General features: G+C 40.4%; 1 protein-coding gene across 1 annotated transcript in view; it reads right to left on the bottom strand.

Annotated features, from left to right (window-relative positions):
* tmem65 (transmembrane protein 65) overlaps positions 1-16361 on the bottom strand; it is a 70112-nt gene that overhangs the window by 21433 nt on the left and 32318 nt on the right. The window contains exons 2-4 of the mRNA XM_051955118.1: positions 7356-7400; positions 5588-5655; positions 5421-5475 (exon numbers count right to left, since the gene is read on the bottom strand). Of these exons, the coding sequence (XP_051811078.1) occupies positions 5421-5475; positions 5588-5655; positions 7356-7400 (168 nt within the window). The remainder of the gene's footprint in view (positions 1-5420; positions 5476-5587; positions 5656-7355; positions 7401-16361) is intronic.

Here is a 16361-nt window from a genome sequence, read left to right as displayed (position 1 = left end):
GCCGCAAAATGACTATTTTTTATATTCTTAAGTTTATCAACTATTTTACTGATGAGTCATTTAATACAAACAATTTTTTCCCCAAAAAAAGCAACGTGACCATTTAATCTAGCTTTATCTTGAAATGACAAACTACAATATAACCACACTAGGAAATGGAAACAAAGGTTTACATTTTTAATTGCAAAAGCACAGAATTAAATTGGAAACTCCAACATAAAAAAATAAACAAATAAGAGGGATGTTTTTAAAGTCAGTACTGCGACTTCAAAAGAAGCCGAAGTTTCTAATAAAGACTCGAACAAAGTGAAAAAGTTGGATCTGTCAAGTAAAATGCAAAGTGGATACTTCAAGTTATGGAGCTGCTTCTGTAACTCTTTTTCTTTATATTGTGTGTATGTTTGGTAGAAGTTTTGAATTCTATGAACATCAGCCGAATTCCCAGCACAGCCGTCGACTTCAACTCATGTCTGGCGAGTCATAAAGTCAGGATTTTAGGGTGCAGAGCAGCAGCATGATGTGACTGCTGAAGAACATGTACTTTTAATGAGCCGTGTTTCTGACACTATTTCATACTTGCTCTTTTGTCTGACAGCAGAAACAGAAAAATATGGAAATAAAAATAGGGCTACTGGGAATTCAGCCGTATTAAAATGCAGTATCAGTGAGCACAGAGAGCAGGAGAGAAGAAAACGGCAAACAAGTGAGTCCTGTGTGTTTCCTTTTTAGGTGTTTGTGCTGCTGTGTTCTGAAATCCAAGCTCAGTTTACAAACCACTTTTTCATACTGGTATCACTAGAAGTTCTCAGATTTGTGAAGTTTTGTGTCTTTGGAAATTTTTATAGACTTTTATAGAGTTGGACTTCGCTGCCATCACTATTGTGTAGAAATGTAGCACTGACTGCAGATGACCAATGCTGGAGTCAAAAGTTATGCAACTATAACATAATAAAACTAAAGAAAAACATTTGGTGTAATGATATGACCTAAATACACATTGGTTAAACATGTTGATTCTGACACATTGTCAGTGTCAACATATCGAGAGTTACAGCTGTAACTAAGGTTCTATGAATTCTGGATGACCGCCAGAGACGGTATGTAATACCTGGATATCATCGCGCTGTGGCGCTTGAGGTCGAGACATAATAACAACAAAGTCACCATGTGACCTGGGTGACGAAAGCAATCTGATAAGAAGCCCCGTCACCCAGCAGTCGTCTCCTACAGAATCTTCTCAACAGGATTCGATTCCGAGTGACAAAGAACTCTGGCGGTCATCCAGAATTCATAGAACCTTAGTTACAGCTGTAACTCTCATTCTATTTCATTCTTCCTGACCGCCAGAGACTGTATGTAATACCTGGATGACCTATACCAACAAAGTCACGAGGATTACACACTCCTCTCGCTAACAATGAACTGAAGAGGCAGACAGGACTGCCATTGCCATAGGATGAGGGGATGCCACGTTAATCCGATAGAACCGAGCGAAAGTGCAGGATGAAGCCCAAGCAGCTGCACCACATATATCACTGAGTGGCACCCCCCTCAAAGCAGCCCAGGATGTAGACACGCTCCTGGTGGAATGACATTTCACAGAGGGAACGTGGAGGCCTCTCAGACTGTATGCCATAGAGATAGTATCCACGATCCAGTCAGAGAGCCTCTGTTTTGACAAGGTTTGTCCCTTCCTGGAACACCTTTATATACTCATTCAACTTTCTGAGATCGAGAATGGGGCGAAAGCCTCCATCCTTCTTTGGAACAAGAAAATAAGCTGAATAAAAGCCCCTCATTTGACAAGAACTTTGTACATTTTTGATGGCACCCTTCTCTAATAGTGCCGCAATCTCCTTTCTTAGAACCAGAGCTCTCAAAGGGTGTTTGACGACAGTAACCTTGACGCCATTGAACTTTGGAGGTCGGCGTCTTAACTGGATACTGTATCCCCTGGTTAGAGTCAATAACACCCAAGGGTCTGAAACAGAAGCCTCCCAGCGACTGAGATGCTGTGGGGAGAAGCGGCCGGTGCCCATGGCGTGGGAGTCAGCTTCGACTCCCATGGCCTTTTGTCGGTTTAGGTGGACGGACAAAAGAGGCCCCATGCTTGGGGCCCCTGTCCCTTGGAGCCCGAAAGGCAGGCTGTGAAGGGGGCCGATGAGCATGGCATTGTTGAGGAGAGGAACGTCCAGCCCCCAAGGGACTCTGAGTCCTTGGACTCGGGCGATGACTGCTGGCGTGTCTTGGTTTAGACAGGGGTGCTCGGCGTAGACCAGCAAACTGCTGTCTGGCCTTGTTAACTTGGGCACTGCGCTCCAAGGCCTCCTGGGCTGCGGACCCAAACATCTGTTCCAGAACAACCGGCAGCATGCGTAAGGTCTTCCTGCAGTTCTCTGATAATGGGGACTGGGCCAGCCAAACTTGCCGTCGGGCCAAAGTTAGAGTGGACATAAGTCTGCCAAGTTCTCTTGTCATGAAAGCAAAGGCCTGAAGCGAAGCATCACTTAGACACTGTATCTAAGTGATGACAATGTATCCCATCCTAGCTGCTATGTCATAGCACTTAATGAGGAGGTCATTAGTGATCCTGCATTGTGGGCGTGGGCAGCGGGCATCAGGTCGGAGAGCCTCATCTGGGGAGACTATCAAAGAAGCAATAGATGCATCAATGGCAGGCATTTGATCTAGTCCACATTGAGCAGAATCCTTCATAGCAGCCAAAACCCTGCAGCCACTCGGCAGATGACTGAAAGCCTTAGGGTCAGGACAGTATCTTTTAAGCTCATCAATGTATGGCACTGAATGAGGCACCTGAAAGACGGATGGTTGTGGCGTATTCTTAAAGAAGGCATTGACTGGAGCTGTCTCAACAGGGGCAATGTCGAGGCCAAGCCGAGAGATGGCAAGCTGAATGACTGTCTTAACTGCTGACAGCCCAGTTTCTGCATCTTTAAAGGGGTCTGACCCAAGATAGTCCATTACTGAGAAGTGTGAGGGCGCCCCCATCAAATCCTCCTGCTCTCTCTCTTCTTTATCACTAAAGCAGTTCCCCGAAGCTGTAATAGAAAGGACATCCTCCTCCTGCAGAATAGCAACAGGGGATAGGGAAGGCAAGCTATCACCCTCACTGATCAGGGGAGGTGGTGTTGGAGGAACAGAAGTAGTGACTGCAGCTGCTGGAGGGGGGCTTGGGGTTGTAAATTTAAGAGAAGGCTCTTAATCTGGGAAAATTCGGAGGCCAGCATGTCCACTTTGAGAGCCAGAGGGTCTTCACATCTCTGTTTCTTTTTTGGAACAGTGGAGCTCAGTTTCTCTTTGTGTTTGGAGCCCAAAGAAGGGGTCCCATTGAGGCCACTTACATATCTGGCTAGCCTAGCGGCCCTCTCTGACAACGGCATGCAGCTGCAATTAGTGCAAGCCTGGTCGGTCATTGCTTGCCTGAGATGTTCAACTCCGAGGTACGTTGGACAAGTGTGTCCATCCTCTGCACTGAGAGGGGTCAAACATGCGTTGCAAACCGGGAACATTGCTGCTATCAGGACCGAGCTTGCCTGCCTCCGTCGACACAAACGTTCAGTTACTGTCGGGAGCAAAGCACGCTGTAGTTCCCAAGGAGAAGCTAAAATATCGGGGCAATGTGTGGCAAGAGCGGGGACACTCCGCTACACACCCACCTGGAGCAAACGGGCTAGCACTTCAGGGCTAACAAAGCAGCAAGAGCGAGTCACACTCAACCACAACGTCGTAAGAGGTCCAACCACGGGACGGTAGCTATGGAGCGAGAACACTCTCCGCCACTGTCCACAGACCACATACACCGTCGTTGCTATCAGGCGGGAGCACCCCAGCGAGACTGGTCGGTCGGATAAGGTTAGCACAATAAAGTGTGTTCGCCAAGTCGGAAACACCCGAAAATAGTCAACACACAGAATGCTCGCCGCTACAAGCGGGGACGCTAAACGGCAATGACAGCAATATCAGCCGGGAAAAAAAAGGGTAATACTTACCTGAAAGGTGCGGCAAAACTCCCGGTTCGGCAGTGAACACCGGCTATGCAGCCTCTGGAGGACGGAACGTAGCTCCAACCGATGGGTTATGAGGCTACTAGCATAGGCGGTTAAATCAATATCAGTGACCTGCGCGTTATGGCGAGAAGATGAAAAGGAGACGACTGCTGGGTGATGGGGCTTCTTATCAGATTGCTTTCATCACCCAGGTCACAAGGTGACTTTGTTGGTATTATGTCTCGACCTTATGTGCCACAGCACGATGATATCCAGGTATTACATACCGTCTCTGGCGGTCAAGAAGAATGAAATAGAACAACCATATCAACCGTTTAATTTGACATGGCTAATTTGCCATTGTGTCAAACATCTCCACATACAGATAACAGAATTCACTCTGGTAAAGTTAATTTTACCAAAGCTTGCAAGCTGCAGATGCAAGTATGCAAAGCGACACCAATTTTTATAAGATAAACTGAAATCCTTTCAGAGTCAAAGAGATGGGAAATTAAAATGTGCACTAAAGTACTGCTGGACTTATCTTTGCAAGGACTGATCTTTCTTAAGCAGCAATTTGATCTGTGAAGGTGGAGTGGATGTGAAAATGTGAAGAGCTGATCTTAATGGAAGAGTTTCTCCAGTTGTGGTAGGATATGAAACTGAGTTAAGGCCTTGTGGTGCAGTAATTTACTTCCCTTTTTTGGATTCTTTGCACATTTTCTTGTGCCTTTTTAAAAAATGCATCATTTCAAAATTCCATTTTTATGAAATTTATTACTAGACTGACTTTCCATATAGTTCAAGTTTCTGTTGTGGTACTGTTTCACTATCCCAACAAAGTCCTAATTATGGCATCCTGTCATAAGTTTGGAGCAAAAGTTAAACATTTAAAAAATAAGGTATTTTTGATTTTCAATGGCCGAATCCACCAACACCCGAAAACATGAATATTGAGTTTAGAATACTATAAAAAGGTGAAAACTCACATCTCACTTGTACAAGGCTGGATTTAGAAGGTGTGAACTATAAGTCATGATAAAGTCAGATGGTTTTCGCGCCACAACACCCTTCTCCTAGCTCTTAGATTGGTAGCTCATAAGATTATCTACTTCTCACCCATGTTTCATCAGTTCACCCCTAACCGTACACTTTGGGACTACAGGAATGTATTATGTACATATATTTAAATATATTCAGTTCACAGCTGTGAAAAAGAGAAAATAATCTCTCATATATGGAAGCTGAATGTTTCGAATTTTACTTGATAAATGACTTCTAATGAAAACTTTCTCTGCTGATCAAGTAATCAGCTGATACAATATGATAAAGTAATCGACATAATGAAGTCACTTCAGATTACGTTGTAACTTGACTACACCCTGCCCAGTCTGTTCCTCTCTCTGTTCTTACCAGCCATGGTGGAGATCCCCAGAGTGACTCCGATGGAAAGTTCAATCTGAGTTCCCTGGAGAATAGAAGACAATGAGTTGACTCGACGTTATCACAAAGAAGAGCAGACAGAAGAAAATATTTTTTTTCCAATTCCTGCAGAATGAGATCCAATTGATTTCACTTACTGCTGCAATCATGATGGCATTATCCAGAAAACCAAATCCAACAAAGGGGAGTGCATTGTGGAACAGAACTGTAAACAGACACAAAGAAGGAAATAAACAACACTGGAAGCACAGACACGGGTGAAAATCTCGATTCTGTATGCCAAAACCCGACAATAGGCTTGAAATTAATGTTTTCTTTTTAAAATGTCAGCAAAATGACATCATTTATCAGTCAGATATTGTCAGATTTTCAACTTTGCAATGCTCCTTGAACACCTTTAATGAAACACTGCATTGGATAATCTAATCTGATATTACATCAAAACCACTTTACTGTACACGTCTAATTTAAAATTTACAATAAAGGAAGTATTGGCACGAAGAAGATTCTGTAAAAATCAACAATTCTGCACTCCTCTGTGATGCAATTAAGCCATGATTCACTCAGCAGCAAGTGACACTGAAATGCAGACTAAGTTTACACAAATGAAGGATACATGCATGGAAACAAATTTGTGGGTTTGTGGTCACTGAAAAAAGTACATGTTGATTTCAGTCTGTTTTAAAAATTTCTGTAAAATTCATAATACAAAATAAACACATTTTTCTCTTTCTTTATGATTTCTGCCATAGAAGAGATTATTTTTTGTCATGGTTGTTCTGTTTCCACAGAGGTGTAGGACTTTACATTACAGTGAAAAATGAGCCCGCAGTTAAAATACACAAAAAACACGCAAAAAAACACCCAAAAACAGTTCTAAATTTTTTATATCAATAATGTCTTTTAATTGCTTTCAAATCTCAATCTCAGTTTTTTTTCCAAATTAGAGGGCTGATGCTTAAATACATTAATTTCATGGGGTAAAATTTTTGCTGTGGTAGCAAAATTTCTTTATTATTTACACAGACGACTAAATGTCTTGTGGCATCCCCAGTTTCTAGTGTTTTCAGCTGTAGAAATGGTGGTCCTAGTTTCACATGTACCGTACAGAGAAACATGAGGAAATGAGTCGCTTTCAGAAACTGTTCCTTTAATGCATAATTTATTTGAAAAAATGTAGAACAATTTTGAGAAATGAAATAACACACAGACCATTGAGTTTAACTACAGCACACAGGATACCGCAGCAGACACAGCTTGTATTCAGTTCCTGTATAAAGTTAATGCCGCATCGCGAGAAACATTTCTACTTTCATGCTTTCATTTTAGATGTTGCATGCAAATACGCAGCGTAAAGAATTTCTCTACACTTTACTAAAGCAATCCACTCCATAACATCAATAATCCAAATACACTGATTTTCACATTAGTATTTCTCTTGACCACACAAGACCTGTGGCAAGCTCTGCAGTTTTCTAATACAGTTTTAGAAATGAGTCTTCCTTCAAAATGATGTGGAGTCTGACTATGAGGTCAGTTATTGAATTGAGGTCATCACTGATGTGCAGACTTCACAAAGGAAACAGTTATTTGATGATGAGATAGACAAGAAAGAAAATAAAAGGAAAAACAATCAAGGAAACTAAAAACACTGTGACCAAAGAGCTTTTATCTACAAAGCTGCATATCAACTACTATTAATAAAGTAAACAGTTTAACAGCCAGAACTCTGGACATCTTAGAAATAGTGACGGGTGCATTTCAGATTTGCATTTCCCACCAAAATATATGTGTGTGTGTGTGTGTGTGTGTGTGTGTGTGTGTGTGTGTGTGTGTGTGTGTGTGTGTGTGTGTGTGTGTGTGTGTGTGTGTGTGTGTGTGTGTGTGTCAGGTTTAATCTCTCACCATATCTGATCTGGGCTGCAGTGGGGGGCGAGGGGTCCAGTGTCTCTGAGAAAGAAAAAAAAACCCATCAAAACACATCAGAAGTTTGCTCATTAACTGCTGAGGTTTGACTTTAAGCAACTGCAGCAACATGAAGATATGGTTTGTTCACCCCAAACTCATCACAGTCTCCTCTTAAGTTCAACAATTTAAACTCCACACTAACTTCTGACAAGAGAAAGACTTAATTTCTATCATTAGTCCTTTGTGTGTGCTCTCACTCACCATAAATAAAAGAAAAGCAAGAAACAGTGATACAGCTTCCACTAACAATCACATTAATTTAATTTTAAGGCAAGAAAGAGCAGAAAAATAAACGGACATAGGTTGTTTTGGTTGCAGATTTTGACCTTTAGTTTGAAGTGCAAAAACAGAGTCCCCAATAAACAGTTGACTTCAAAGGGAGTTTTAAAGCTCCAGTTGGTTGTGTTTGCCCTAACTGCGAGGAGAGGAGTTTCAAATTGAAAAGCTGCATTCTTTCAATACATACATGCTGAACCAAAAGACCAGTAATTATTTCTGCTTCTTCCAAATGGCCAAAAAAACTATTATTACAGGTTTACAAATGTGAAAAGACACACACACAGACACAAAACACAAGCAAGTCAAGTCAAAATGCCAACAACTGAGCCATATAGAAACTATATAATGAGAGTTGCTCTAAGTCTTACATCCGGAGACTCTATCGTCATATTTTAATTGGTGAGATAAGCAGCAGAGTTGAGCTGCACCCTTGGGAGACACTGAGCTGACTCAAGAGAAGAGTGGCAGCAGAGTGCATTCTGGGCCAATTACAGGAATAAGTCAATTACAGTGAGGGATTAATCTGCTGAGTCTTACTTTTTTCATGCCTTGTATTTGTATTCAGGTCAAACACAAGTTTTGCCAACTTTTCGGCCTCATTTTGGGGAAAAGAAACAGACAGAGGGCAAGAGTGCAGATGGGAACAAAAAGCATATGTGGCTGAATAAACAAACCAGAAGTCCGACTCATCTTTCAGAAACTAACAAGCAGCAGCAGCAGCAGCAGCGTCGTGGACAGAATCACACTTCTCTGGGCGGCCTGTTACTGCTGAAAGGTCACGTTCTATTTTAGGCCAAGGGACTCCCTCCAAAGAATGTCTTCTACTCTTTACTAGTCAACACCTGGCTTGCCTTTAACATTAAATACACCCATTTGTTTTACAATTTCATATTTTCTTTCTCCGTCTTCAGGCAGCACAAAGGTCTCCTAATTCCAGACAACAAGACACTATCCACTGCACTGTATTGCTTGTTTCTAAGTGTCTGTCTTTTTTAATTTTTTCTACTGTGCTTTGTGTGTTTGTACTGAGGTCTGAGAGAAATGTTATTTCAGTGTTGTCTATGTCTTGTATATGTCACAGAATTGACAATAAAGCTGACTTTGACTTGCCTTTTGAACAAAACTGCAACAACCTACAACTGACTGACCAAGATCATAAATTTGGAATTTTTCTGATTATGAATTGTGTTTTTAAAATTTTTTTTAAATGTCAAAATGCCAAAATGACTCAAGGTTCTCAAATTTTATTATTTGCTTAATTTCTTCGCTCATGCTACAGTAATTTCAAGATATTTGATTATAAAAGTAGAAATAAATTGTGCTCCAAATGCCTCACTCTCTTAAGATCTGCTCACTGACAGACACCACAAATCACTGACATTTCCTAAATGCCTCGCACACAGGTTATAGTAGGCTCTGGCTTGGCGGCTGTGCAGAGAGAAGATTATAGTCTCCCCTTAGTTACAGCAACTCAGAAAATCAAAAATCTAATGTCAAATTTATCAATTTGACCATTTTACCAAGCTCAAACCAGGTTCCTTTACCTACATGGGGTGTTTGCTATGAGCAGAGCATTTTAAATGTCAATAACACAGTCAATTATGTTTGTGCATTTAACTGTGGGGAGCCAAAGTTGTGATTGAGATAAACATTCGATTACTTGTGCAGCCTTACATCATACTAAACCAACCCAACCACAGAAACCATACAAAAGTCAGGTACTGGCAGACAGGAAACATGAAATGATTCGGATCTTATCGAGGGGGGGAATCAATTGGGGCATCCCTAATAATAAAGGTTAACTCTAAATATTAAGTAAACTCCAACTAAAAACAATGGCCCCACGCTTCACTAAACTTCACTTTTCTGGATGAAAGTTTGGCCAACACACTCCTTTATTCTAAAAGTGGACTTGGTTGCTCTTTATACCAAGGACTAGACACTGTTATTTCCAACTGACCTGTTTTGTCATACAGGTTCAAGGACATATTGGATTTTTAACATGCTTTAAAGTTGAGCTTCAGTTCTATTTTCGCTGTGCAGTATATTTAAATTATGTCAGGGGGTGTTATCACATGAGGCAAAAACCTGAGGACAGCATGAATTTGTAAAACCATCAACACGACACATTTAAAACTCTCCATCAGATGTCCTGCAAATTTTACATCCTAAATTGCAGCCTTTTTGCTAATTGCATTGGTTCAGCTAGAAATCAATTAATTTTCAGCCCTGTTAAATGAGAGAATGAATAGCACAAGATAAGAATGGATTGTCCAAAACTCAATTTAACAAAAGGCATTTCCAGACGGAAAAGTCTAAGTTAAAAGAACTGAGAGCTGTAGCAGATCGTGTATTTTTTCATGTCCAGGGGAAAGTAAAGGGACTCCTTTCAAACTAAGACAGATGTTATCACTGAGCAGCCAGCATTTCCCTGGTCTCAGTGAAGACTGGCTGCAGAGCTCTGAATCAACATTAGCCATCTGATCAAAAGAATTAAAAAATTAAAATTAATCAGCGCTGAAAATAATCACCAGTTGAAGCCTTACTGTCAGTGTGGCTCCTGAAAGGTAATGGAAAATTAAACTCTTTTATCCTCTTCACTCAGTCTGCCTTCACTTGCTACAAGTTCCCAACTCATCAATGTTACTGAACACATTTCTCACTCATTCTTAAAGAGGAAAACATTCATATTCAAAGTTTTAAAGATCCCTCCTTTATCTGAGAAACCAAATCCAAGCTTCTGCCAGAGCCTGACTCTCAGAGAGATTTGCGTCGCTAGATTCACACGAGGATCAGATGCTTCTTCAGCCTTCTGATAGAAAGTCCAATAAGGTAAAGTTGCCAAGCAACAAATTCTGTTCCACTCCGTAAGCACCATCGCTTAGCAACAACATCCATCGAGCAGGTGACGCTGGGATTCAATCAAGGGTTTAAAGAAACATTAGGTATAAAAGTTACAACTTTGCACTTCACACATTTTTCAAAACAGCGGGACACCTCTCCACCGTTATGCTTCAAAAGCATCAACACGGAGCATTTCCTCTTCAGCAGCAGCAGGGAGTCATTAAATCACTCAAGGGCAATTATTTTCCTTTATGACAAATACTGTCGACTGACTGCTTTTATTCTGAAACACCACATGAGAGGGCAGTCTGAATGAGGCTGAGATGGGACAATCAGCAAGTGCTACAAGTGAGTGTTACTGATGAGACATCTGTTAATTAAATGGACCGTCTCCACCTCTTGAACCTGCTGTAATCTGACTCATCAGGCTGTAGGTAAAAGCCGGCATTGGTCGTTCATTTCAGGGAGCTTTCTCTTCTCTTTCCACTATCTATGTGCTGCCGTTTTCAAAACCCACTTCACTACAGAAGACATCACGTAACATTTCAAGTCTTACTGAGCATTTGGATCATACAGAAGGGAGCTCTGCAACTTTCTCCTCAGTGGATATCTTACTTTGATGACAGTGTTCGTCTCCCTACGTGCAAATGTTCCACCAGAACCATTATGTTCAACAGAATGGGCTGGCTAAGCAAGAATGAACACACTCTGACAGAAATATAACATGATTTTCTATCCAAACTTAGCCGCATTTAACCGTTTGATTCCCCAGAACACTTGGCAGATTTGAAAGGTATGTTGATTTTAAAGGAAAAAATCCCAAATTATACCATTTATCAGCCAGACACTTGATGTTGCATTAAAAAAGCAGTGCAAGATTTTTAACTTTCAGATGGTCAGATTGAACTACTGCGATTCTGTCAATGAACCAAAACTAAACATAAAATCATGAGATTTCATTAAAATTACTTCATTCTACATGTCTAACTAGACAAAAATGGCAAAAAAAATAAATAGATTGTTCTAAACAGATCCTACAACAATGAAAAATCCCTGTGCTCTTTGTCCCATTAGTGCTACCAACAGTCACATGACAAAAATTCAGACTTTTCAGCTGCAGACTGTGTTAACACAGACCCAAGAAGACACAGATATGGAGTAAATTAAAATTGTAACTAGTAAAATATCAATAATATGTAAAATCCCCTCTTAAGTTTTAACACCTGTGGGCACTTGGTAAGTTGTGCATGCTAATTCCAGCATTTTTCCATTATTTGGCACATGAGAACTGTGGTATGTAGCACATCCAACATTTTCAGCTGTCTATTATTCTAGTCATGATTGTGCTGTTTAGACAGGCATATAGGACTTTAGATTATAGTGAAAAATAACGCCATAGTGAGTAAAAATGTGACAGGAGAAAACAATGTAACACTTTGAACCCAAACAATGCTTTCTGAAAAGAGAAATGTTTTGTCCATGTTGTCACTTCATGATGTTTTCTCATTTCAATACATTATGTACCATGTGGTAAGGAATTCTGAAAAAAATAATGCCGCATGATAAATAGACATCAATTTTAACGGATACTGCTTCCAATGATCAGTGAAAATACCCCAAAGTTCTCAATAGAAGGCAAATTAAAAGCAAAATATATATCTTTTTTGGGTGGAAACTTAAGGATATGCAGCCTGTGATCCTGATTTAATTTGAGGATGGACATGAGCGATAAGCAAATGTTGCCTTAGTTTGGATTAATATCCACAGAAAAGACTGTGTCTTTCTGTCTGTGTGATGGATGTCCACTGCATATAAATGTGAGTGCTGCATCATTGCACTGCCGATGCATTTAATACATAAACATGATTTATTCGACTAATGTGACGATTATACACATGTAAACCAAAACAAATGAAGGTCTGCCACACTTCTTTAAGCTCAGTGGGATTTTCTTTATGCAAACATCTTATCAGCTTATGCAATATTTACTTAATTTACCGAGAGCTTCCCACACTTCATCAGCATTTCATAGTTAGGGTTTTACAACTAAGGCAAAATACTAACAGCAATAAAGCAGTCCAGCCTAATCTCTGTATACTTGATGCATCATGAATTGCAGATTCAGTGTAATGGCAGCATTAATTTCCCCTGGCAGAAGTGCAATCATTTCAAATCAAAATCTAATTATAAAGCACCAATTGATCCCCAAAACAATATGCAACCTCTGTCGATGTTTCGAGCTGGACAGGCTCAGAAAGAGCAGACCTTCAATCTAGGAGTCAGACAATCAACCCAGAGTGCATTAATCACGACAAGTTGCCAGAGAAAATGATAAAAACATCCACTGCTGCCACAGTTAGCTCTTAAACCCTCCTTCCATCTGAAAAGCTCGAGTAAAGTCTTCATTAAACACACTTTGATCAGAAGAGCTGGAAATAAACACACAGAAGCAAAATGTTCCAGTTGATTAATCAGGAATCAAAGTGTCCCAGAGGTTAATTTCACAGATACAGAAGTGCCCAAAGTGTCTACATTATGCTAACAATCCCAAAATGCAACACAGGCTAATGGATCAGCCGGCATAATAGAGGACATCAACACAGTAACGTACCAACATTAACATTTTTAACCAACATGGTTTTGGCTCTTTTTTGTAAAATATTCCAATTCACTGTAACAAATGTTTTTCTTCAGTCCTAACAACTGCATTGTAATGTCTGGTGTTTTTCACTCCATTTACAATTCTACAATTTCATTTAGCAGACACTTTTATCTAAAGGGATGTACATCTAATATTTATTGTGTGGCTAGTAGGGCTGGCCCTAATAGTGGTTTCTGGTCTTCGGATATTTGGGCCCTATTGGAGACGAATATCCGAATATTCGTTCTGCCCCGTAGCGTCCGATGGGGTGGGGGATGGATAAGTCCTGAGAAGTCCGCAGTGGTGGATTTGTAATAGGATCGCAATCATTTGATTGTCAGCAGGCAGCTGACATAGCATTCACTTGTAGTCATAGTTACAATGGCGCAGTGTTGCTACTTTGCAATGATACAGAAATCTTTAACAAATTTGTGGACCCAGACTATAAGCGACATCACTGCCAAAATCTAATCAGGTAGTTCTTGTGTCATTTCTGACCTTCCCTAAAAATTTAATCCAAATCCGTTATTCCGTTTTTGAGTAATGTTGCGCACAGAGATACAGACAAACGTTCGCCGATTGTCACATGACTCCGCCATGTTCCTTGGCGGAGTAATTAACCACGCCTGACGAACGTCATCGGGGTTACTGCATTCGGTGCGGTATCTGGCTGGGTAAGTATGTATGTATGTGGCTATGTCCGTTCCGATATCTCTGCAAGTGCTGAAGACAGGATAATCAAACTTGGCACTGAAGATCAGTCTAAGGTCCCCTGCTCAGTTGTGCAGTTACAGGTCAGCAGATCAAGTAGGAAGGGAGATATGTACAATGATCAAAATTGATACATATTGCATCATTTGTATAGGGAGGACAGGGTTTTCGCCAGTAGAGGGCGTGGTTCTGCCCTCTACTGAGGGCTCATCGAGTTGCTGACTGCTGCTGATTACATAGATCATAGCTAAAGAAATTAGTATCTCTGGTTTCATCATAATAAAATTCAAAACTAACACTAATACAACCCATTCAACTCCATTCACAGAAATCCCATTTTCAGTTTCACTAGGTAAAATTGATTTAAAATTTCCTGTGATTACAAGGACAGCATGAAGGCTAACTATTTGGAACAATGAAAAAACACTACAAAGTAGGAATATGTGCTGGCGTTCCTCCTCTGAGCAACAATGCAGTAAAAACCCAGATATATCAGACTGAGGAGATACCAAGAAGCTCAACAATGTCAATGTGTAGAGCTGCAACTGTAAGGAGAACCTGAAAGAAGAAGAAAAGAGTGCTGCTCTCAGTGTGTCTACATGCAGTCAGTAGAAACTATGTAAAAATCAAAGATGGCACAGAATTTCCACATACTGCTGCAGTGCTGCTTTCGCCTAGTCCAAGCTGTATTGACAATACAGTACAGAAGATACAGAGCTGACAAGTCTCAGAAGGCCTGAAACGGATACTGCAGTAAGATAAACCTCCTGTAGGACCACATTAGACCAAACTTTACATTATTTCCATACTGGTGTGGCACCGATCTAAGAGCACGCTTGTTCATTTTTCATCAATCCAACACTTTTCTTCCCTGTTGTGTAATGAGATTTAAAGCCTCTGTGGGCTGCTGGAGTGTCTGTTGACTTCTCCTACTGAAATAATAATATTCATTACCAAGTGGAAAACATGAGGCCACAAAGTGAGAATAACCTATTTTCACCCATTCTGATTTTGACTTCCTAATGACTGCAGTGTGAGTACAAACACTGTGACTCCTGGGAGAAGATGTCCAGAAATAGGTCTGACTGACGCAGACAAACATTAACATCACTCCACTATCTGCCAATAGCTGCACATTTAGAGTCAGATGAATGAATGCAAAAGAGCTGTAGTTCTTTTCGAATCAGCAGAACATCTCATAAAGCACATACTGACAGCAGAATGAGTCCAAAACAGTTTGCACATCAGTCTGTATGATTAAATCAAACATAAGTCGACTGTGTATGTGTAGATAATTAGAAATAGACAGATGCTGCCTCATCTGTCTCCTGTCAGACTGATGAGTAACAGAGGGAAACTGCTTCCTGCAACACACTGCACACCTGACGAACACACAATAGACTTCTGTGCCATTATCAGACACAATTCTGAAAAAATAATCCCTATGACTGATGGTATCTCTGTTTAAGCTGCTGTTGACAGATCTTTTTTAGCTACATAACGACATCCCTGTGACACTTGGTGCAGAGGTGAAGGTCAGAAAAACGTCGCTTTATTAACGTCTCATGGTCTCAAGGCATTGAACACTAATTAAACCTACCCAAATGTGCAAAACATGACATTTAACGGTGCATTTGCATTTTAGAACCTCTTCTATGCTCCCTGCAGTAAACGTAACCTTGAAAACTTTCCAGCAAGACATGGCCACTGTCAGGCAAGGAAAAATCTGAGACACATACTCCTTTCAGGGGTTTTTTCTGAAATGCAGACTATCAGACACCTCCTACTCTTATATTTGAACAGAAATAGCACACCACTTACTTTTTGTGAGCTGAATACGGATGGAAATGCCCACTCCCCAACGGAACAAAGCTGGAATATATCAGACATATTTTCAAGGAAATAGGTTCCCATACTGGATAAGATGACAGAACGGTCTGCTTCCCTAATATATATAATGTTAGATCTGCTGAGGAGCTAATACCTAAGACTAGGAGGAATGCATTTAAAAATGTGTGCTCTGAATCATATAAAAGTACAGTGCCAAATTTGAAGCCCATTTGTAGACATTACATCTCTCTTTCAGCAGCCTTAGTAGGTCTGGTTATCTACTCAGTGATAGCTATTTCCCTGGTTTTGACAAACAACCAAACAATCACAGCACTTTTAGACAGGATTAACCTTTAAAATTCCTAAACTTGATGGCAGGTGCATCTGTAAAAACAGAAAGAAGAGTTGCACTTTCAACTTCAAACAGTCCTTGAACTACTCATCAAATCTAAGCTTATACTAGTGAGATTTCATTAAAATTACAGTGTTCTACACATCTCATTCAAAGATTTTCCAAAAATGAACTGTTTGAATTATCTAGAATGTATAAAAAGAAAAACTGCACTCGGTCATGCAGCCATGATGCTATTATTTAATCAGCTTTGACCAGTTAGATGATAAAAAAGAGATTTTTCAGC

The sequence above is a fragment of the Acanthochromis polyacanthus genome, chromosome 11 (assembly GCF_021347895.1).
Source record: "Acanthochromis polyacanthus isolate Apoly-LR-REF ecotype Palm Island chromosome 11, KAUST_Apoly_ChrSc, whole genome shotgun sequence".
NCBI lineage: Eukaryota > Metazoa > Chordata > Actinopteri > Pomacentridae > Acanthochromis > Acanthochromis polyacanthus.
Note: the sequence above shows the minus strand (reverse complement) of the source record. Positions and strands in the feature narration are given on the sequence as shown.